Raw genomic sequence first — 23,722 nt, forward strand, 5'->3', positions numbered from 1 at the left:
ATGAAACAACCAGGCCAGGTAAGCCTTGCATACAGACCATTTGAAGGCTTCTTCCAAAATGCATCCAGAGATGCTTGCCTTGCATTTTTTCTTTTATTGTGTAGCATCTTGCTATAGCAATCTAACGATTTGACCACAGTCCATACACTCGAGAAGGTAGGCAAGGGGCAGCTGATGCCACCATCACCATCACCCTGTGCTTCATCTCTCTCTCTCTCTCTGCCATCCTCCCCTACACTCAAGCAGAATGTCTGCAGTAAACAGTGCTTCCAGGCCACCCGAAGCACTGTTTACTGAGGTAGCACCTCCGCTACCTAGCAAGGAGTGCCATTTCAGTTACACATGAGAGAGCTGCCTGCAGCAGCCACAATCCAGTAGACAAGGAGCCACATTCTATTGTCAGATTGTGTGCAACCCCAAGCCACCCGCACCAAAAAAAGATGTTGTTAAAACAAGGATGATTTGTTAACTACTGTACATGCAACCAGGTTCCAAACACCATAGAGAGAGCCTATGTGTGAACAATTGGTACACGTGTAGATTCTCTGCTGGTGCTATACCGAATGCGTACAGGCAAGGACTAGGACCACAGCGTGTGATCCCAATCCCCTTGTGTATGTGTGTATACGTGCAAACTTCATACACAACTTTAGTCAAGCTATTTCATTTTCCATTTCCCTTCACATCGCCAACAGGCCAACAGTTAGAATTTGCAGTCCTAAGCAACCTCAAAAGCAGCAATTGGGCTGGATGGGGTTACAGGAAGCAGTTTGGTTGAAGGGGGCTAAAAATATCACAAGAATGTGCATATTGCTAGAACGTGAAACAGGTTGCAATGGAAACCCTGCATGTTTCAGCACATTTGCTTGCAATTTGGAATAATACTCTGATATGACCACATTTTTTAAACAAAATCTGCTACTTAATTTTTTTTAATTGCATGCAGTCCTTTGAACCATTCACACAAAACACTAACGTGCATATTATGCAGGCAGTGAAAATGCTTGAGGAAGTATAAATGTATTTTGTTTTTTAAAATTGTGGTTTTTTAAATTACATTTTTTTTAAAGTAAGTGTATACCGTTGTCTTCACTTGGGAGAATGAATGACTATATTTCATTTTTAATTCACAGGAGTTTCAACACATTCTTAGGTATCCTGGTGATGATTCCAGGCAATATTACCAAAACAGTATACCAACGTTTCTGTTTAGGAAACAAAACCTGAGATATGCTTCTCATCTATAAAACATGAGTTATCTTAAAACTTAAAAAGGGGATTAAGATAAGGCTATAAGAAAATCCAGCATCTTTGCGGGACTCCAGAATAACCAAGGAGAGGCATCCTAAAAACACATAGATGCAAGCACAGTCTCCCTGGATACTTTAGCCTAGAGGGAAATAGCTTCAATAAGGTGCTTTTTAAGAGAGTGCAAATATTTTTTTAAATAGTTACACTACTTACACTCACTTAAGGGTCTCTTTACATTACTGTTGTAAATCAGCAGATGAAAATTAAGGTCATAAACAAAGTCCTTTAATGAAAATGCCTTTTCAGCTATAGCAGCAGCATTGGAAGTCCTCAGCTGTAACATGGAAAATAAATCTTGTAGCTGTAAAACTGTGTGCTTTACATATGCCCTGAGGAGTCTCTCGAAAAGACATTTTATTCTGAGTTGTTCTCTTGTTTTGAACCCTCAGGTAGGGGTGTAGCGCAGAGGTAGAGCATATGGTTTGCATGCAGAAGGTCCCAGTTTCAGTCCCTGGCATCTCCACTTAAAAGGAGCAGGTTACAGGAAAGGACTGCTGGAGACCCCGATGAGCTGCTGCCAGTCAGAGTAGACAATACTGGGCTAGAGAGAATGGTGGACAAGATGGACAATCCTGGAGAAAGGGACATACTTCAGTGGTAGAACACACACTTTGCATACAGATGGTCTCAGGTTCAGTTCCCAACTTCTTCAGGTAGACCTGGAAAAGACCCCCATCTGGAACCCTGGAGAACTATGCCTTTCAATGTAGACAATATTGAGCTAGATGAGCCAATTATCTGCTCTGGTATAAAGCATGTTCCTATGATCTCTTTGCAAATTGATAATTTAGTTCACAATTCTTTTCAGGATTTTCACAGCATCTTTATAAAAGAAACTGTTCTTCAATGCTGAACCTTGGTCACCTTATTGAGAACACTGTGAAGCAGGCAGTCATTATCAGATCCATTTTACTAGATGAAGGATTAAATCAGCGTTACCCAACCTCTTTGACCCAATGCCCCTTTGCAAAACCTTTTTGTGCCCAATGCCCCCCTCAGATTATGCCAATGCTTCCTATTCTTCCCTTAAAATATGAGTAATGTATAAAAGGTATTTTCATTTATTATTACTGATCGTTTTTATCATGCCTTTTTATTGCACTTAGATTACACATTGAATTCTTAGTATGATTTATTAATATACATACATAGTTATAGAAAAGTAAATAAAATGAGATTTATTATAAAATACTAGTGTGATACTTGAGCTTGATGAGTTTTGGCTAACTTCACAATATCTGGAGTATACTTGGATAGTAATAGTCTTAAGTCACCACGACTAACAATATCCAAACAGTTTCGATTCTTCACTGGTATGCGATTCACTGTACTAAATCCTTTATAAGCTGTGCACTTACCTTTAACGTTCCAGGTAGGTTGATAAATCCATAAAATACAAAATTACTTAACAACAAACTCATTCAGTTTACCGGCATTGTTTCATTAAAAAAGGTCATTTAAACATCACAGAAACAACGGGTAGCGAGTGTGTCCCATTCCTGAAGAAAACCAGCGAATAACTGACTATCTGCATCACCCGTTTGCACACGGCACTCATCTGTTGGAAGAATGCGCCCTCCACCAAAACAACCAGCTTATCAAACACTCTCTCGTGATTGGTTCCAACATCCCTCAAAACACCATCGGAACATTACGTAGTGCTGGGGCGTGGCTAATATCCCCATTCCTTGATACGACACTGGCAGCTATTCAGAATTTATTTACTAAAGAGCACACACTATTTATAGTGTTATTTCCATGAATTGAGACTATTAAATACATTCTAACTGGGGACAAAACAGTTTAAAAATTAATGATTTGTGTATTAAATAAAATTAAACTTAAACGCTTCAACTGTCGCATCAGACCGCCAAATGTCAAGGCCCCGTAATGAACCCAAACGCTCCCCTAAAGTTTGTAGTCATGCCAACGCCCCCCTGAAAGGCTGTAACGCCCCCCAGCGGGGCGCTACAGCCCACGTTGGGAATCGCTGGATTAAATAGAAACCAGAACCACAGGCTTGCTCTAATCAAAGGTTAATGAGCAAAACGCTGTTAAACATATAATTCTGATACCAAACTAAAGAACATTAAACAGAGGTTGTGGAACTCCCCATCAAGGTGCATTTGGCAACTTCGCTGTACAGTTTTAGGAGGTGAATGCTGAAGATGCACCTCTTTATCCTGGCCTTTGACACCTGAGACATGTATTTTTAGGACCCACCCTATTTGGGGATTTTAGGTTGTTTTTGCATTGTTTTCAATGCCATATTTTAAAATTGTTGTAACCTGCCCTGGGACCTTTGGATAAATCTTCTTCTTATTCACTTTGTATTACTTCTGAGATTTCAAACAAGGTAATTATGAGTTTTGGCAATATCCTTAGGTAAGTTACTGTTTGCCAGCCTAGTTAACAACCTCTCCTAGCTTCTTTTTGCCAATGTTAGTAAATCCTTCTCAGCTAATTCCAATTCAGCTTACACAGCTCAGCAGCACAGAGACTGAGGAATATTTTTCTTTGATTAAGTTATATTTCTCTGTTACATCTTCAAAAATCCACTTTCATAACCCTCCCCATCCTCAATCCTATATACTTATAACAAATTCAGTGATGTGAGTCATTATGTAGCCAGACCATCACCATCCACCCACAAGTGGTAAGTACTAGCAGATTAAGTACAAAAAAAAACTTTGAGGGAAAATTCCATGGGGAAAGAAAGCCAAAAACAACTCAATGAGGACTAAGCATGCTCAACAGGCATGGAGTTCTGACCGGGGGGGGGGGGGGACACTGGTGGGTAGATGGAATGGAGTGTTCTAGAAAAGGGCATGGCTGCCTGGGAGCCTGGCTAGGAGCATTCCATGCTGCAATATTTTGTTGCAAAGACCACTAGTTTATTTTGCATTCCTGTTCCCAGCACTTTGCAGCATCCTTAGGATTTCAAATTCCTGAAAGAAGTGATAGCAGTGGCATTTCTCAAAATGATTCAGTTTTGGATTTGTGGACTTTCACCTCCTCATTATTTCTTTATTTATTAGACCTATTAAATTGTTTAATATTTGTACCTTGCTCTTCTGCTCTTAGAGCAACCAGAGTGGTTTACTTTTTAAAAGATAAAATGCAGTTACAAACATAATAAGCTTGCATCAGTTACAAAAATGCAAACAATGTAATCTAAAAGCAGTAATCAATTTTTTAAAAATAAAATAAAAACAAAAACAGCAATAGAATTATGCATTAAAACTTGTTGAAATAAAAACTATTCCCCTTTTGGTCTAAAAGGCAAGAAAAATAGAGCCTGATAAGTCTCACAGTATGCTAAAGCAGCAATTCTACCACTGACCTATCTCCTATCTCCTGTGCTTGCTAACATAGGACAAAGCTACACATGACATTGTCCTAGTTTTACCCTTGAGTGCAACTTCTTCATTCACAAATTGCCAGCACAGGGCCTCTGATCCAGACAGGGCCTCTGGCATTTGAGGGTACCTTCACACCTCCATTACAGTTCCAGTGTATAATTCAGACACAAGGAGGCCAATCTAGATCAGGTCCACAGCTGGGGACAAAGTAGGGTTGCCAGGTCAGAAGGATCCCAAAACCTGAGATGTCATGGGGCAGGCCCTAGTGATGTCATGGGGCGGGCCCAAGTGATGTCACGGGGCGGGCCCTAGTGACATCATGGGGTGGGCCCTAGTGACATCATAAAGCATGATACATTAAGTACCAACCACAGTTGCTTGGAGCATACCATTCAAACAAAAAAATGCCTTTCCTGTCCAAAACACCTTCCCTCAACTTCTGTGCAAAAACCCAGTAAATTATTTGCAAACTTCAAGAGATGGACACCTAGGGATATTGGGAGGGGTGTGTGGAGAGAGAGAGACAGAGAGAGAGAGGTTCTCTCAAGGACAGATCTGTCCTGTTTACTTGCCGCCCTGGGCTCCTGCTGGGAGGAAGGGCGGGATAATAATAATAATAATAATAATAATAATAATAATAATAATAATAATAATAATAATAATAATAATATGAACATTAACACTAGCTCCACCAAATAATATAAATTAATCACTCATTGAATCTTAGAGGAATACAGGAGCATGAAATATGGTCTATCCAGATAATAAATCCAATCTCTTGCACAAATACCTAGAAGTTCAGATTTGATGAAGATCAAAGTACTGCAGGAATTATTTTAGGTAACTGTGATAATCCTTAGGAGAAGTAGTTCTTCCACTATACACACCACGTTGTACATTCCCATTACCCTCTGCTTAAGCCAATAACATTTTTCTAAATCCTGTGATGTTAAAATCTAAAGCTCTCCTATAAAAGTTTACATTTTATAAATGATATATTATAGATTAATTACAGAACTTCTGAAATATATTTTCCTTATGCTGGAAGCACTAGTTAGTCTCATTTAAAAACCCCTCCACTTTTTACATTTTCTATGTTTATTCACTCTCCCACACATGCTTCTTATTTTAAAATGTGTTGTCCTGGAGTGCTCCAAGCACTAGAGGCCTAAACCCAAGTATGGAACACATCTCTTCTAGTCTAGCACCGGAAAGCACACCAGGACAGTTGTTCTACAGAGTCTACAAACTTATAATAATTATAGATATGCCATGCATTAAATAGTGCATGGTGTGTGCACATCACCAGCGGCATCTTAAGGCAAAAGGAGGGGCCATGTACCTGAGCCTCAGTGTATGAGGTGCAGTCAATGAAGGGGGGCATAGGGAGCTGCCTGCCACCAAGTCAAACCATTGGGTACATCTATCTCTGTTCAGGACAGACAAAAGGAAGTACTTCTTTACTCAGCGCATAGTTAAACTATGGAATTTGCTCCCACAAGATGCAGTAATGGCCACCAGCTTGGATGGCTTTAAAAGAAGATTAGACAAATTCATGGAGGACAGGGCTATCAATGGCTACTAGCCATGATGGCTGTGCTGTGCCACCCTAGTCAGAGGCAGCATGCTTCTGAAAACCAGTTGCCGGACGCCTCAGGAGGGGAGAGTGTTCTTGCACTCGGGTCCTGCTTGCGGGCTTCCCCCAGGCACCTGGTTGGCCACTGTGAGAACAGGATGCTGGACTAGATGGGCCACTGGCCTGATCCAGCAGGCTCTTCTTATGTTCTTATGTACTGCCTACACTGACTGGCAGCAGCTCTCCTGCGTTTCAGGCAGGGAGTCTTCCCAAGCCCCACCTGGAGATGAACCTGGGACCTTCTACATGCAAAGCAGGTGCTCTGCCCACTCAGCCACAGTCCTTCCCCAGGGAGTATGGGGAGTTCTGGAGGGGGGAGAGGATGCCAGGGGTGGCTCAAGGCATGTTTGAGGGAGAAGGGAAACTGGAGGAAAGGGGGCTCTTTTGGCAGGAGTCCAAACTGAAGTCAACCTGCAAGAAGGTGTGGCATGAGGGGGTGCCCACCTGCATTGACCCAAGTGTGCAAGGAGGGTTTGGTTCAGTTTTGTTTTTTGGGACGTGGAGGGGGGGGAGACTATTAGAGGGTGGTTGATCCAGGCAGCGCCCTATCAGTCCTGGGGAGGGAGCAGCACCAGGGATCAAGGGTGGCTCTCTAGTCCTCATGGAGGATGGTGGGTTAAGAACCTAAGAAGAGCCCTGCGGTGCTGGATCAGGCCAACGTGGGCTCATCCACTCCAGCACATCCTCTCCTCACAGTGGCTGACCAGCTGCGGGGCCCCTGCGCTCCCCTTCCGCAATCCGCGGCAGGATAGCAGGGCAGAAGCTTCCGAGCCGCCCACCATTCTCCGCTTCACCTACCTTTCTCTCTGCTGTTTTTTGCAGTGCGCGCAGGTTTGCCATCAATTTAGATGGTGTCCGAGGTTTCCCTAAGGGGCTGAAGCCTCTGCCGCCATCTTGGTTGATGGCAGCAATTTGAGCGTGTAGCACACATGCATGCCATCAACCAAGATGGCGGCAGAGGCTTCAGCCCCTTAGGGAAACCTCGGCTGCCATCTTGATTGATGGCAAACCTGTGCGTGCTGCAAGAAGCAGCAAAGAGAAAGGTAAGTAGAGCGGGGGAATGGCAGGGGGCTCGGGATCTCCTACCCTGCAGCCAGCCCTGCTGGGTGGCCATGCCACACCACGCCAAAAACCGGAGATCCAGGGACAGGGGGTGTGGTCTGGCCAGGGAGCCAGAAAACACCCCCGAAGCCGGAGACTCCATCCGAAAACCGGAGATCTGGTAACTCTAGGACAAAGGATTAAAGCCCCCTTATGTCCCATGCCAGGGTCCTGAGCCATATGGGGGGGGGTCAATGCTAACAATTTATTAAAAGTAAAGCTTTCACTCATGAGAAAGCAACATTGTAAACATCTCATGTAGTTTGGCCCTTAATGGCCAAAGACAATGGCCGTCTTAAACCTCAGGCAATTTTGTATTCCATTAATGGGTCTGAGACTGCATAATAAAATTTGATTAATTGATATTCTGCTCTGTGACCAGAGTTTTGCAAGCACTTTCTGAATTTAAACAAATATAATAATTATAATGTGAGTGGATAAAACACCAAACCTCCAGTGTGAAACAAAGCTTGGTTAAAAGCTTTCTGTTATAAGAAAAAAAGTATATATAATTGCCTCTTAAAGACCAAAAGGCAGCATTGGCTGACCTGCAGTTAGCAAACTTTCTAAACATCAAGAGAGGGCAATTATCAGAAACATAATATAATGGCTGTCTGGTTCTTGCTTTGTGATCCTGTAAGTCTAGAGAAACTGATGTCTGGACTGCATACTTAGTAATGTTCATATTCGGGGGTACATTTCAGAGTTTAGTGTTGGAAGGGAAGGACTGAAAGCAAGATTCAAAGGCCTACTCGTGAATAGATTCAGGATTAAACTACAGTGAAAGCAGCATATTTTAGGAGAATTCATTGTGGCCCTGTTTTTTCAGTATCTCATAATAAGCATAGCTGCCCCAAGTGAGAGGTGCGTAACGGAGCAAGCCAAACCTCAGCCAGGAAACAGTGGGGGTGGAGGGGCAGATTAACCACAACATTCCAAGCCCCTCTGCTTACACTAGCCAGGAGAGGGGGGGTAGGGAACCTTTAAAAAAAATTAGCTGCACCAATTTCAGGCTGGCACAGCAAAGGGGCCCAAATTAGGCACCTCTCAGGGGGATGTGGCAGCTTAAGAACATAAGAAGAGCCTTATGTTGGATCAGGCCAATGGCCTATCTAGATCAGCATCCTATTCTCACAGTGGCCAACCAGATACCCAACCGCGAGAAGCCCACAATCAGAACCTGAACATAACAGAGCTCTCCCCTCCTTCAATTTCCAGCAACCAGTATTCAGAAGCATGCTTGATACTGCCTCTGACCATGGAAAGGCAGAGCATAGCCATCATGGCTGGTAGCTGCTGATATCCTCCATGTATTTGTCTTAATCCTCTTTTTAAAGCCATCCAAGTTGGTGGCCATCACTGCCTCCTGTGGGAGCAAATTCCATAGTTAAGCAGATCCATGGTTGATTCTGTTCCACCCCACTCCACGTCCCATTCTGACGCCATATGTTGGCTAATACTGGCAAGAACACCATAGGCAAGTCTTCCCACTGGCTTAGGACAAGGGACAGGTACTTCCACTATATCCTAGATCCCCGCCCCCAAGCACAGGTTTAGGATTGCTCTCTAAGTTAACTGTGTTGGACTTGAATGGAATGGAGATCTTCCTGGCCTTGTATATTACTGTTTTTATTTCTGTGTTATTCCATCTCCTGCTTCCTGCTTACTTTTAAGCTATTCAGTTGGTTAGTTTATCTGCATTGTTTTATATAATGCTTTATGGATTGATTTTTTTAATGATGAATATTCGCTTGCACTGTTACTACTGCTCATTTGATAATTTGTGAGACAATTTGTGGGACAGGGGCATATAAACCAATAGACAATGATAACTATATCACAAAAGTCTCCTTTAAAAAAAAAAAGCACAGGGATTTTTGCCTGGTTTGCATGACTAATGCACAGGCCCACTCAGTCATATGGGATGGAAAATTTTGCAGTGCTTTATCTTTCTGCAGAAAATTTCCCATTTCATAAGATCATGAAAGGATGCCAATTGTAAATACAATATTAGGCAGGCATGGCAGTTTTGAGGTTTTTAGCTTTGATTACTAAATACAAGTAAAATTAACATGATAAATTCGATCACACTTTCTGATGCAAACTAAATTATGCAAACTATGCAAATTAATCTATGCAAATAACTTTATAGGATTTTTTCCCCTTTAAAACAGTCACTCAGGTCTGGACTTGAGGCATCTATATGAGGGGAATGTGGCAACTTCAGAAAACAGCAACTTCATAGAATCACAGAGTTGGAAGGGGCCTTGGAGGACCTCTAGGGAGCCTAACCCTTTATTCAATGCAGATTGTAGCGTTCCCAGGGAGGTTGGCCATCCAACATCTGCTTAAATGCAAAGGAGAGCCCACCACCTCCCAAAGGAGTCTGTTCCAGTGCTGAACAGCTCTTAGTGCCAGTTCTCCTCAGTGGCAGCTGTTGGCTCCATGTCAGTGGGACAGCTTCTTGAAAGTTTGGACTAAAACCCGGGGCAGATTCCATTGCACCACTGGCATGGAGCCACCAGTCTCAGGGAAGCTGGGACCGTGCAACAACATTCTGTATGTATGTGGCTAAAGAAGACTCCATTTAAATCTTTTAGTCTCTGGGATTTTGTCCATTTTTTATTTATTTGTTTTAAAGACAAAAAAAAGGGACTTCTATTGAAAAACATGAAGTCACAATGGAGTTCAGTTAAAATTATGTTAGTCCTAAAATAAACTTAATTATTTGTGAAAGTCCAGCACAGCACAGTATTTCCTTAATCCATACCCACCACAAAATAGTAGTTAACTATAAAGGATGCATTAAGCTCAAAGCTATGCTTCATACTGATGATATAAGCTGGGAAGACCAGGCTTATCCATTTATATTTATTTTCTTAAAAATATTTCTGCATCAATTGATCTCAGGGTGCAGCACATGTTCATAAAACAAGAATATATAATAAAATATGATCAGTAAGATAAATCAGTAGGCAAATCATAACCACACAGTACCATCAGCCCATCTAAAATGCCTGCATAAATAGCCAGGTTGTAACTTGGCACCAGAAAGAAACCACTGTTGGCACCTACTGGGCCTCCAAGAGGAAGACACTCCATAACTGGGGTGCTGCAATGGAGAAGGTCCTCTCCCATGCCCCACGGAATGTACTGCTCCCAAAGGGATGATGTGGAGCACAGCCCTGCCCCCAAAGCAGATCTTAATGCTCAGGCAGGACAATATGGGAACAGATACTCCCCCAAGTAACTAAGTCCCAAACCACTCAGAGCACTATAAGTCATAACTAGTGCCTTGAAATCAGGCCAGAGCATACTAACATCCTATAAAATGTTCTATTAAGCCACCACATTCTGCACAGGCTGCAGATTCCATGTTGTCTTCAAGGATTACAGTAACCCAGCTGAGAGGTTGCCAGATCATAGGCTACAGTAGCCAAGCTAGCCCAGTCTGTGAATGGTCGAAGCTGGTCACAAGGGCTCTGGCCCACCAAGGCCACTTGGGTCTCCAGTGACAAAGATGAATCTGGGAATACTCCCAGGTGTGCACCTGCTCCATCAAGTTGAGTGCAACCTCATCCAGAGCAGGTCATCTACATAATTTCTGGACTTGAGATCTGCCACCCCACAGAGCCTCTGTTTGAGAAGGGAATCTTTTCTCGCAGTTTTAAACAGTCACCAAATGCACAATGGCCACATGATACCCATATGATGTTAACAGAGTAACCATCTTGGATGTTGGTCACACATATACAGAGGAATTCAAAATGTCCAAGATCATGCCACCACCCTCTACCAAATTAGAAAAGTTTCAGCTGGATGGGGTGAGGGGAAGGGGAGAAATACTGAAACCAGTGTGATTCAAGCCAGATCTGAATGGTGCAAGATTTCTGTGAAATCCCTTGTGTGTTTTAAAACCCAGAAACACTGTAGTTTTTGTACCAGCTCTTTAATTAGTTACAACAGCACAGCTAATCAACCTTTAATCAGTTGATAGTTATAACATATACAATTCCCCATCTATATGCCATTTCAGGCCAAAGACTTCATGCTTGACTTCTCCATGAATATATTGTTGGAAGGTTCAGCAAACTTCTTTCAGGCATTTTGGAGTTGAGGAAAATGTTAACAGAAAGCACTTTTTAACCTCTAAGCTAAATTGTTGTTTTACAGATGGGGAACTGAAGTGTAGAGGCTGGGGCTGGCTGTATTTGAGAAGTTTGGAGGGCAGAAGATATTACAAAAGCTCCTACCTAAGTATCTTACAAGAGATATGGAGCTGCCACCGCTCAGATGTGCCTTCCCCTTCCTTTCTGGTAAGGTCTAAAACAAGTGTAAGGAGCCTGCAGCCTTACAGATGATGTTTGACTACAACTCCCATCATCCCTGACCACTAACTATGGCGACTAGGGCTTATGGGAGTTGGAGTCCCAACAACATTCATAAGGCCACGGCTTCTACCAGCCCTGGTCCAGAGTAGAACACAATTAGGGATAGAAGGATCCCACGATTGCCGTTCTCTCAGTTTCTCTTTTTTCCAGTCTTAAATTCAGTTCACATTTCTGCAGCAATTTGTTTAAAAAAAAATTCTCATGAAAATTCTCTTTTAGTGCAAATTTCTCCCAATAAACACATTTTTGTATGCAGTTTTGACTAATGTACACTTTTTGCAAGCAATTTCTCATCATATAACACATTTTTGTATGTTATTTTCACCCATATATTCATTTCTGTGCACACTTTCCCCCTAGCATATGCTTTTTTGTAAACATTGGTTGGTTGGTGAACTGCATTGCAAAATTAGAATAAGTGCAAATTTCGAAGGATGACTGTGTATCTGTTCTCATATTGTTTTGGAAAGTGCAAACATGATAGATTTGGCTTGAAATCCAAACTGAATCAAAATCCTCGCCAATCCCTAAACGTAGCACATGACATGAGATGATGTATTTCCTCATCACTGTCAGCCAATGAGGTGAGGAAAGAGCAGAGAAGCTTACAACATACAACAGTCATGTTAGACATTATGACAGGGGTGAGGATGTAAAGAAAACATATGGAGAGATATTGTAGCCCAGCTTGAGTCTTGCTGTACCAGAAACAGCTGAGCTGGAAATGCTGCTGCACTTCCATAGCCCATCTACTGGCCATAAAAATGGGATGACCCCCCTCCCCAGTTTCTAGGCAGTGGACAAAATTCTCTGTATATCCGGACATGAGGGGCTCACTGGGAAAAGCTGCCCCTCTCCCCCCATTCCTTTCATTGTTAAAAATGCACTTTGCAAGCAACAAGAGTATGATTCCTCTTGGAAGCTTAGGCTGTAATCCAATACAACCGTACCTGGGAGTAAGTCTCATTGAACCCAATGATGCTTACTTCTGAGTAGACATGTATTGTACTGTGGCCTTAGTGGGCTCCCACGCTGTCCCATAATGCCTCACTTTGAATGATGTTTTGCCCTGAGGAAACAACTTTCAGAGGCATTTCTCTTAAATATTTTCTCAATCGATCAAAATTCTGATTTTAAAACATTGCAAAAACCCATAAAACTCTGACCAGAGACCATAGTTAAATGAATACACACACCATAGGCAACAACGTCCCTATCATACCATCTTTAACAATTGATTGTGGTGGGGGGACACTTATAATCTTTTTCCAGCCCAACACTAGATGCATTGCTGGGCCGATGTCAGGGTGGACACTGTTGGGAACTTAATGAAGCCTGCCACCCAAACAGGGTTCCCCATCCTGTCCCTGGAGCCTCCTGACCTTGCTGCTCCTCCCCTTTGGTGTGATTTCCAGTTCATGAGCCATCTCAGTCAGAGGAACTAAGAAGTGAGATGGGCGAAGAGAAGCAACAGTAACCTCCACTAGCTTTATCCTGCCTCTCTGGGAAATGGAAATGGACTCCTTCAAGTCTATTCCGACTTATGGTGACCCCAGAGCTTGGAAAAGTTACTTTTTTGAACTACAGTTCCCATCAGCCCAATCCAGTGGCCATGCTGGCTGGGGTTGATGGGAGTTGTAGTTCAAAAAAGTAACTTTTCCACGCCCTGGTGACCCTAGGTCCACTTTTAAACAGTCATGACTTTCCTCAAAGAATCCTGGAAACTGTAGATTGTAAAGGGTGCTGAGAGGAGATCCCTCTTTCACTCACAAAGCTACAATTCTCAGGGTTGCCTGGGAAGAGGGATTGACTGTTAAACCACTCTGAGAACTCTAGCTCTGTGAGGAGAACAGGAGTCTCCTACCAACTTCCAGCATCTTTATAAAAATACAGTTTCCAGGAATCTATGGGGAAAGCCATGACTGTTTAAAGTGATATGATACTGCTTTAAACATATGGTTGCAGATGTGGCCTTTGTGTGCATCCTTGATTTGCATTCACATCACAAACTGGTATAAATGAGGAAAACACACTGATGTGTGAAAAGCTGCATGGGTGTCACATCCTGCTTTTCAGAACTGTTCCTTCCTACTGAACCCGGAGCTAAACCCCTGGCCCTGAAATCATTTTGAACAAGAGTCACATTCTGAATTGAACAAGGACAAGCGGCATCTGCTCCACCCACTCCCAGTTAAGACACGGGCAAATGTCTCCCTTGTCCTCTTCCCCAGAGTGAACAACAACAGTCAATTTGGGATTGGTGGTGGTGGTGATGTGTATTTTAGAGTCTTCCCCATATGCACCTCAGCTGCTTCTTGTCATTTGGCTCACCCACTGGAAGTGCATAAGGGGAGCACCCCAGAAGAACTTCTACGGCTGTTCAAGTTGGGGGGGGGGAGAAATTGTTAAAGAGCCCTTTGCTTGAGTCTCAGCTTAGGGGAACATGGTTGAGGTGCAGCAGTCAAACAGGCATCCTTGAGATTAGGTGTGTAGCTATGGGAGACATGCCAGTGAATTAGGCCCACGGGCCATCAGTAGCCAATCCCAGGTGTAAACATTTTAGAACCAGAGTTAGCTTTCCTCTCCACCAGCACAACACACAGTGAGTGAGCCAGAAAGAATTCCAAAGGATTTCATCTGAAAGGCTGCATTAGACATTCTCCACTAAGTAATAGTATTTACTGTTGCATAACATACTGTTAGAACACATTAACAATGTTCCCAACAAGCTTCTATTCAAACACCCTGCAATTTCATCATAGGCTCAAACACAATTGCGTTGACGTGACAGTAATTAGATACTTTAAACATGGCTATTACCAGCTTCTTCTGCTCCCTTCTTATAAGGCCTATAAACTTGCTTTCTGCCCACACCTTCAGGTTCAATAATTCCCTCCCAAGGCACAATAGGTGGCAAATGGAGTTTACAGAAAGGCCTAGTGGTTGAGGAACAACTGTGTTCATACTCTGCCAAAAATGTTGCTTTTTGTAAATATCCAGGCAGCAGGTTCTGCTGAACTGTGCCTCTTCAGCTCATTTTATTGGGAGGAAGTCTCAGGGACAATGCTATATTTAAAAGAAAATCAAATTTCAAATAACATTTCCAAATAAAATTTAATTACTCACCTCTCTGCTTCCAGCCGCATCTCCTCTCGTTTTTGCCTCCTGAGCTCTCTGCGACGTTCAAAGTCGTCCATGGCGTATTCTCAAACTTGGATAACCCCCCCAAATCAGACTGAAGTTTAAAAAGACAGAAAGACAGAGACAGAAAAGGGACTTGTTTAGAACTAGACATAGAGATTAAATTAACTGGGCCAAATTAAGGTTTTCTTTGCCTTTTGAATTTAGCTCTAAATTAAATTCTTGGTCACATTCTTCTCCACAGTAAACTGGATCCCCCAAGGTCATGCAGATAAAATTAAAAACACTAGCAATATATACAACCCATTTTGGAATTCAGCTCCCTAGCTGGAAATTAAGACATATTCTAAAAGTAAGCTAAAACATTTTGGGATTGTTATATGCAGATTAGGAGGGGCGGCGTGAGGGGGAAGTTGCCTTTTAAAAATATATATTAATAATTGCACTTTCCCTAAGATTGCACAATAGTTAGCAAAGTAATTATATATTCATTAACCACATTCCAAATATAAGAAATATGAATAGTGCATATATGTTAATAGTAGCTTGGTGACTGATTAGTGAATTTGTAGCATCGCAATTATACTATGGCAGACTTGCAAAAAAAAAGGAATTTTTTTTTTGCAGAATTGGTCATTAAATCAATCAATCAACCAACCTTTACCATCAAAATGCTACCCTGAGTTTGAAATGATGTGTTGCCTTGCTAGCCAAAAAATAAAAGGAGGAATTCTGGAGAGATTAAAGGTGGAATTGGGGGTGCGGGGTAGAGGGAGGGAGAACTTGGTGTTTTAAAATACCACCCAGTCCAAGGCAATTTTGCTATAAATCCATCTTCAAGAAGCAAAGCTGATGGTTTGGACATTTTTGTGGGGTTTTGGGGAGGAGGAGGGGAAGAGCTGGATCTCTGCAATTTAAATATGCACCTACCTTCTTCTTGATGGTTTACTCCATGAAATATTTGCCCTCTTCTATAGTTCCTTCCTATGCAAAGCCCTTTTCAGCCTTTGGTTTATATCCTATCGAGACAAATATAGGAGAATTCTCCTGCAGGCCCCCAAACACAAAAATGACTACCAGAAAAGGGAAAGCTGTTCTCTTTTTGTCCCTGCTTTGTTTACAGAGCTGTCAGTGGTTAGTTAAACCCTGCCTGGAATCTGGCATTTAAGGCCTGCTCCAAGATTGCTTCCTGTGCAGAGCTGGAGGCCCTCAACTTCCTCTGGAATTCTAGCCTAGACTCTGCACTCAGGGTGCTTTTTTCTAATTTTAAAAAAAAAATCTTCCCCCTCCTCCTTACAAAATTTCCAACTCTTGCGTCCAAGTTCAGGCATTTACAATGAGGAAGCAGCGGCAGCGGGGTGGGGAAGAGATCTAGGACTGATGCACAGTGCAATTTTAAGGAGACGAAAAGAAAACTAGAATTAGTTAAAGCTTGCCTGCTGATTATATATATATATAGGGTTTGCTCACATATGATTACTTGACGAAAGTGGGACGGAGGAGGAGGAGGGAAGTTATCCAGTGGCGTTCCTTAATATTTGAACCCAGTGGGGCAGGAAAACTGTGAACATATTCTGTTTATCAACTGAAGGGCACATCTCATAAAGGGGGACTGGGGGACGCTGACAATGAACTACCATCAAATATTTTCCTATCAAAGTAATAACAGAATAACCACTCTGCATCTGTGCTGGAATTGCTTTTTAATATGTTTTTAAACCTTTTTTTTACAAAATAGATGTTTTAAAACCTTTTTTTTAAAAAAGGATGTTTTTAAAGCTTTTTTAAAAATGTTTTTAAATATGTTTTGTTTTAATATATTTTAAAGTCTGTTTTTATGATGTTTTAAAGTGTTTGTGGTGCTTTTGTTTGCCACCTGCCTGGGAGGAAGGGCAGGTTATAAATCTAATAATAAATAAAGAGAAGTCCACACATAATGCGGGACAGGAATAAGGGCTCTGCCAGTGTTATTTTACATTTTATTTGTTAAAACATTTATATCCTAGTTTACAGCCCCTACAGAGTTACAGTAATCAGCCAAGACCATTCAAATGAACAATTATTTGTGTGGATAATCCCTCAGCTTCAACGTCTGGACCAGCTCTTAGCTGGAAGGCCACCAATTTGGGCTGGGACATTGGGTGGGGGAGTTATGCACCACCCATCTGAGACGGTTGGCTTCACAGATGTTAACAAGGATCCCAGTTGTTCTCCACTACAATGTATCTCATCTACACTATCTTCCAAATGAACTTCCGCTATAGGGAGAGAGATGGGATGGTCAGGTCTTTCCATCTGCTCTGCTAAAAGATCAGCTCCATCCGACTCCTCCCTCAACTACAGCAGCCATTCCATGAGGGTATAGGAAGGGCCTCTCCATTGGCCCAGCTGGGAAACCAGAATCTTTTATGCTTCTTTCCTTTAACTCTTTCCATTCCAGCTAGTTAGTACAAGAACTCTGTAATCGTGCCTGGATTTGTTTTTTCCTCCCCCCTTCCAATCCCCCTTTCCTTTTGTATCGTGTCTTTTAGAGTGTAAGTATGAGAGTAGGGACTGTCTTATCGTCAACATTTGTAAGATACACTGAGAGCTCTTTTGGACTGAAGAGCAAGGGGAAAGTGTGTTTTAAACCGTTACACCCGCTGGGGCTGATGGCAGCTTTCCTCCAAAACACCTGGTTGACGGAATCTGCTTTTAGTTCTGCCCCCTAATAGTACAAGTTTTTTCTTCATTATTATTTCAAGATTTGGCCTCCCTATTGTACCCATTTGGATATGAAAACAGCCGCAGCCGTTTTCAACTTGCCCTAGCCAATATAAGGAGCAGCAAATGATGGAGAAAAATTCTGAAAACCCCTTCCAGAGTAAATAATGACAAATGCTGAATGAAAATTCAACGTCTGCAGTGTGACACAGATGCACTGCATGAAGGCATGGAAAAGAGATCTTCTGTGTCTTTAAAAGTTGCGCAGGAGAAGGGAGAATTTTACCTTGTGGTTTTTCCCATTATAGTGTTGCAAGGAAACCTGCACTTGGTTGAATTATCTCTTCTCTTAAAGATACAAAATCATTCTCAGGCCCTGAGCCTGGCAACCCTAGTTAATACTTCACTACCTCTTATCCCTGATGACTTGGTATTCATGTGAATACATTTACATACATGCACACTAGAGACAAAATACCTCCATTGACAACTCACCCAAAAACTGGGGCGGGGAAAACATATCCAGTCCAGAGCAAATCCGGGCAGGCTATTAGCTAATTATGCAAAACAAGCATGTTAAAGGTTGCATTGTCTTGTTTTGTTTTTGTGCCTTGTAATTACCACCAAAAACTGGGGAAGGATATGAAGAATCTACACACACAAAAAACCCTTACATTTTCAGCCTTAAATGCCCTAGACTCTAGTTTCCAACACCATGGAATATTTATTTATTAAGAGGATTTATATTCTGCCTTTACACTGTTAAAAACAGAGCTCAAAACAACAAAAAATACACAATCAATGTAAAAACATAACAAAAACACAAAAAGAAACAAACATAAAACAAGTCAACGCAGCAGAATAAAAATCCGGCAGAAAACAAAAACCAGCAAAGCGGCAATTAAAAGCAATATTGCGACTGAGAGGTTGCCTGTACCAACAATGAGAAAATGTGAAATTAATATACCACTACAGATTGTAACACAGATTAATCAAGATTTCAATATTATCGATTAACTGATTAACTTATCTAATGAGGGTAGTGTCTGAGCATGTGAGAAGTGCCTTTAGTATAGTATACTGATTCTCACATACCAGATCAAAGAGGGGAAATACAGCCTTTTGTGATAAAGGCTGGAACTTGATCGAGACTTGAGTGCTGGCACCTCTTTTTTTAAAAAAAATGCAGTGAATTCTAGAGACCTGGCAAGTTGTGATACCGTTACACTGGGCACCTGTTCCATTCCTATTGGTCTTAAAGGGGGGAAAGTCATACCTATTGGTGTTAAGTGAGGAAAGGTTACACCCCCGCTGCATTGAATATATGTCTCTGTGTGTGTATGTAGATATGTACATCCATCCATCCCTGGAGAGGAAATGAAGTAGGATGTGGAGATGCCTGCCAGTCATTTTGAACAAGGGTATGTATTTAAAAAAATACTTCTTAGGCTTTTCTGAATAGCTGAACACAGGCTCTGCTGGGCAACAGGGTGAGTGAGGCTGCATTCCAATGCAACTTTACTTATGAGTAAGAACTATTTAACAGGGTGGGGGCAGAACCAAAAAATGCAAATGCTAATACCATAGCCTTTGCTACAGAGAGGTTTGCTTTTATATTTTGTATTTGGTCAGGGGGGGGAGTGTTTGGTAGATTCAAACCCCTTTATTCCATCCTCCATGGAACACATTCCCATTGCATTCACCATTTAAGACATATACCCTGAGACACAGAGGCAATTGAGATGAAGGCTGCTTCTTTTTGCTGACTCAACCAGAAAGTCTATGGATCAGAGCTGCATATATTGATCACATGAGCATGCAGTTTTCTAAACTGACTAGATTCTGCATATGCAGCAGAGAGGCAGACTAATTTTTTTTTAATTATGTTTTTATTAAAGTTTATGCAAAGTACAAATACAGACAAAGGCTGCACAACCCAATTATTTTTCTAGGACAGCTGTGGTATCCCTCATTGGCTAAGAACAATGGAAGGCGGGAGTAGGCTGATTTCTCACAAAATGGGCAGAAAACTGCCTCCATATTTTGCCTGTATCTCTGGATGCACAAGGGCTAGAGACTTGTTTTTTAAAAAAATGAAAGCTGGGAATCCGGACCACCTAATGGGTTAAGCGGGCACCATGTAGTATGGCTGTTGTTGTTGTTATGTGCCTTCAAGTCGATTACGACTTATGGTGACCCTATCATCAGTGACCTCCAAGACCATCTGTCATGAGCCACCCTGTTCAGATCTTGTAATGGCTAGAATCCGGATAAAACTCAGCTAACCAGGCAATATGGCAACTCTAACTAGAGTCTTGTCTCAGAGTGGAAAATTGGATCTGGCCCTGAGGAAACCTGTCCACTAAGAGAAAGCAGTCTGCATTTGGAAGCTGATATAACATCTTAGATACATATTCTACGAAATATCTAAATTGGGGGGATCACAGGAGAAGATGCGCTGCCCACCTCCCCATGGCAGTCATAATATAAGCGCATGTGGCATTCCATAAAGAGGAAACAAACTAGAGTTGTGGTCCGCAGGACTACAAAGCTTAAGAATCACTTACTGCTGAAAGAATCCGGAGGAAGTGGACGTATAGTGTAAACATATTCTAATATTCTTTGAGGGAAGCTGAACCCTGGGGAATAGCTCCCATTAAGGCCACATTCACACCATAACTTTATTCCACTATTATTCCACTTTAAACAGTCGTGGCTTCCCCCAAAGAATCCCAGGAACTGTACTTTTTTTAAACTCTCAGGATGCCAAGAGTTATTACGAGACTCCTATTCCCCTCCCAGAGCTACAAATCTCAGAGAGGTTTAACAATCAGTCCCTCTTCTCTGGGATTGCCAATCTATGAACTCTGGGAACTGCAGATCTATGAGGGGAATAGTGCATCCCCTAACAACTCTCAGCACCCTTCACAAACTCCAGTTCACAGGATTCTTTGGGGGAAGCCATGAGTGTTTGAAGTGGAATAATAGTGGAATAAATGAATTGTGTGAATATGGTCAGAAAACCCTGAAGAGCCACTGACAGGCAATACTGGAACAGAATGACCAATTATTTTGACTCAGACCAAGGAACAGGCAAATCTGACCATTTTGGTTTCTCTTAGTTTCTCATTCTTCTAACCTTGTTCATTTCTCCACATTTCTACATCAGTCTAAATTAAAAGAAAAACGAAAAAGAAGTCCTGGTGAACATTCATCAGCATTTGAGTGGAGGTCTGATAAATATGTACTGCTTGTAGCCATAGGCCATTTCAAATAAGCATTTTAGTGTGAATTTTCTCCCTTACACACATTTTTCTATGCAATCTGGTTAACGTATAGATTTTTGAAAAGCAATTTTCCCAAATGTAATGCATTTTGTATGTTATTTTCATTCATACATACATCTGAACGTAATATATACATTAGGATGTTTTTATCTATAACTGTTTTTAGAATGTTTTAAATTGTTTTTAGAATGCTTTTTGTTGTTGTCATTGTTAAATTGTTTTGTTGATATGTCGGCTGCCCTGGGCTACTTCACGAGGAAGGGTGGGATATAAATTTAATAAATGAATACGTTTCTATACACACTTTACTCAAGTATATGCATTTTGGTACATATTTCTTGGCTGGAGAACTGCACTGCAATATTCAGAGATGTGTGAATTCTGAAAGATGGCTGTTTCTGTTCTCATATTAGGTAAGTGAGAATTAGATACATTCACCTTTAAAATGCAAACTGATTCGTCTTTCTCCCCCATCCTTACTCAGGCCCTCAGACACTGTAGGCTGCTGCCGATCCTGTGTCCTAATTAGGCATGGGTGAGAATTTCAATTTAGTTTGCATTTCAAGCAGAATGTATCAAATTCGCAATTTCCAAAACAATATGAGAAGCAAAACACCGCCATCCTTTGAAATTCGCATTTATTAGAATTTTGGGATGCAGTTTGCCAACTAAACAACATTTACAAAAATGCATATATTAGGGGAAAGTGTGCATAAAAATGAATACATCAGTGAAAATAACATGCAAAAAGGCATGAAATGATGAGAAATGGCTTGCAAAAATGTGTACCTTTGTCAAAACTGCCTACAAAAATTTGTTTATTTGGAGAAATTTGCACTAAAATAGAGAATTTTCATGACGATTTTTTTTTAAAAAAATTGCAGATTGCTGTAGAAATGTAGAGAACTGAATTTAACATTGGAAAAATGAGAAACTGAGAGAACCAAAACAGGCAGATCTTTTCATCCCTAGTCCTAATTCCCCCCTTGTCATCTGCTTGGTAACTTCCAGCAAGATATATGATGGGCAAAACAGTCAGCATTTTCCGTTGAGCCACTAATCTGGAGTTGAGGGTATAGAAATGCTGGCATCATGTCATGCATTTTCTTTTACCACACTTTTTAATAGTAACATGTTAAATGTAATAGTACAAAACAAAAATTAAATCACAAAATAAGAATGTGGTAGAATTCTGCGCAAACAGGGTTGTTACCAAATTAGCTTCTTCGCTATCATTGCGAATCAGGTTTTTATGAAGCTGTTTTCCACAGCTATTTTCAAAAACTGTGGGTTTTTTTAAAAAAATTGCCTCTAAAATATTGATATTAAGAATGATAATTTTATCTATATTTCCTTTAAAAATATCAATAAAAATATCATTTTTTTTTTGCTAGGGGGAAAATGGATAAGTAAAAGCAGCAGCTAGCAGACAAAGAATGAACTCAAATTGATACCAACCTGTTAAGTCGACAGAATGTTTTTGAACTGGCACCAGCCAAGAGATCCCATCCCTATCACAAAATCAATCATTTTTTTAAATCTCATAAGTATTTATCACAGTAGACTGAAGTGCTTGTGAGAATAACTAAATTGCAGGGGGGCACAGGGGAAGATGTGCTGCCCACCTCCCACATGGCAGTCATAAGTGCATGTGGCATTCCATAAAGAGGAAACAAACTAGAGTTGCAGTCCACAGGACTACAGGATTCCTGCATTGAGCAGGGGGTTGGACTTGATGGCCTTATAGGCCCCTTCCAACTCTAGTATTCTATGATTCTATGAAAAGCTTAAGAATCGCTTACTGCGGAAAGAATCCGGAGGAAGTGGATGTATATTGTAAACAAGTTACAGTGCTCAAAGACAGCACAGGAAAAAAGTGAACTATAACAAAGTGGCTGTGGCTTAGTGGTAGAGCATATGCTTTGCATGCAAAAGGTCCCAGGTTCAGTCCTTGGCATCTCCAGATGGGGCTGGGAGAAACTCCTCCCCCCCAAAAAAAAACCCCACTGGAAGAGAAGTATAAAGCAGTTTCCTATGTTTCTGTGTTCCAATGTTGTGGTCACAGCTGAAGGTTACCTGTTGGTGTAGCCAGTCCTTACTGGTGGAGACAAGAGACTAGGTAAGATGGATCCATGACTCTGGGCTGTATCCAACTAAGTTCTCCTCAAGTAGACCCACTGAAATTAATCGACCCAAGTTAGCCATGGCCGTTAATTTCAGTGGGTCTACTCTGAAGAGAAGTAGCACTGCCTATAGCACTCTGTTCTTAGGCAGGGGATTCATCTAACTTGTGGAGTGCCTCATTCTAAGCAGTGTACTGTACATTCTGCCCTTTAGCGGTATAAAATGTAGTGCTTCAATTGTGTGCATGTTGTGGCATCTGTTGGGCTACAAGCAAGCAAACCCAGGGAAGAAAAAAGACAAGTAGTTCTAATTCTCTCTCTTTCCCCCACCCAACCCCACCCACCCAGCATTTGAAAAGCAGAACTCGCAGCAATCCTTGCTTGAGCTTACGCTGTTTAAACTGGCACCCTGAACCTACAGCTATGTCAAGCATTCTTCTGCAATATCTAGAAGATATTAGTCCGTCTGGAAGGAGAACAAATAAATCTGTTTTCTATCAAAACCAGTTCGGAAACATTTGGAAGTGAAAATTTCTCTGAAAGACTACATGGGAGAGTTTATTGGCCGTTGTTCAGACCTGTTGTAAAACAGGGACAAGTCTTGCAGGAACTGAGAAAAAACTGAGACCACCTTGAGACGTCCATTGTACCTGTTGCCATTATACAT

General features: G+C 41.5%; 1 protein-coding gene across 11 annotated transcripts in view; it reads right to left on the minus strand.

The window, feature by feature from the left end:
* CALD1 (caldesmon 1) overlaps window positions 1-23,722 on the minus strand; it is a 284,763-nt gene that overhangs the window by 124,155 nt on the left and 136,886 nt on the right. For 10 of the 11 annotated variants that reach the window (XM_061638523.1, XM_061638519.1, XM_061638524.1 and 7 more), the window contains exon 3: window positions 14,928-15,036. In XM_061638523.1, coding sequence (XP_061494507.1) covers window positions 14,928-14,998 — 71 coding nt within the window. In that variant the 5' untranslated portion in view covers window positions 14,999-15,036. Of the gene's footprint in view, window positions 1-14,927; window positions 15,037-15,872; window positions 16,168-23,722 lie in introns of those variants that run through there. The other variant, XM_061638520.1, reaches the window with a different exon arrangement.

Source organism: Rhineura floridana, chromosome 8, assembly GCF_030035675.1.
Source record: "Rhineura floridana isolate rRhiFlo1 chromosome 8, rRhiFlo1.hap2, whole genome shotgun sequence".
Taxonomy (NCBI): domain Eukaryota; kingdom Metazoa; phylum Chordata; class Lepidosauria; order Squamata; family Rhineuridae; genus Rhineura; species Rhineura floridana.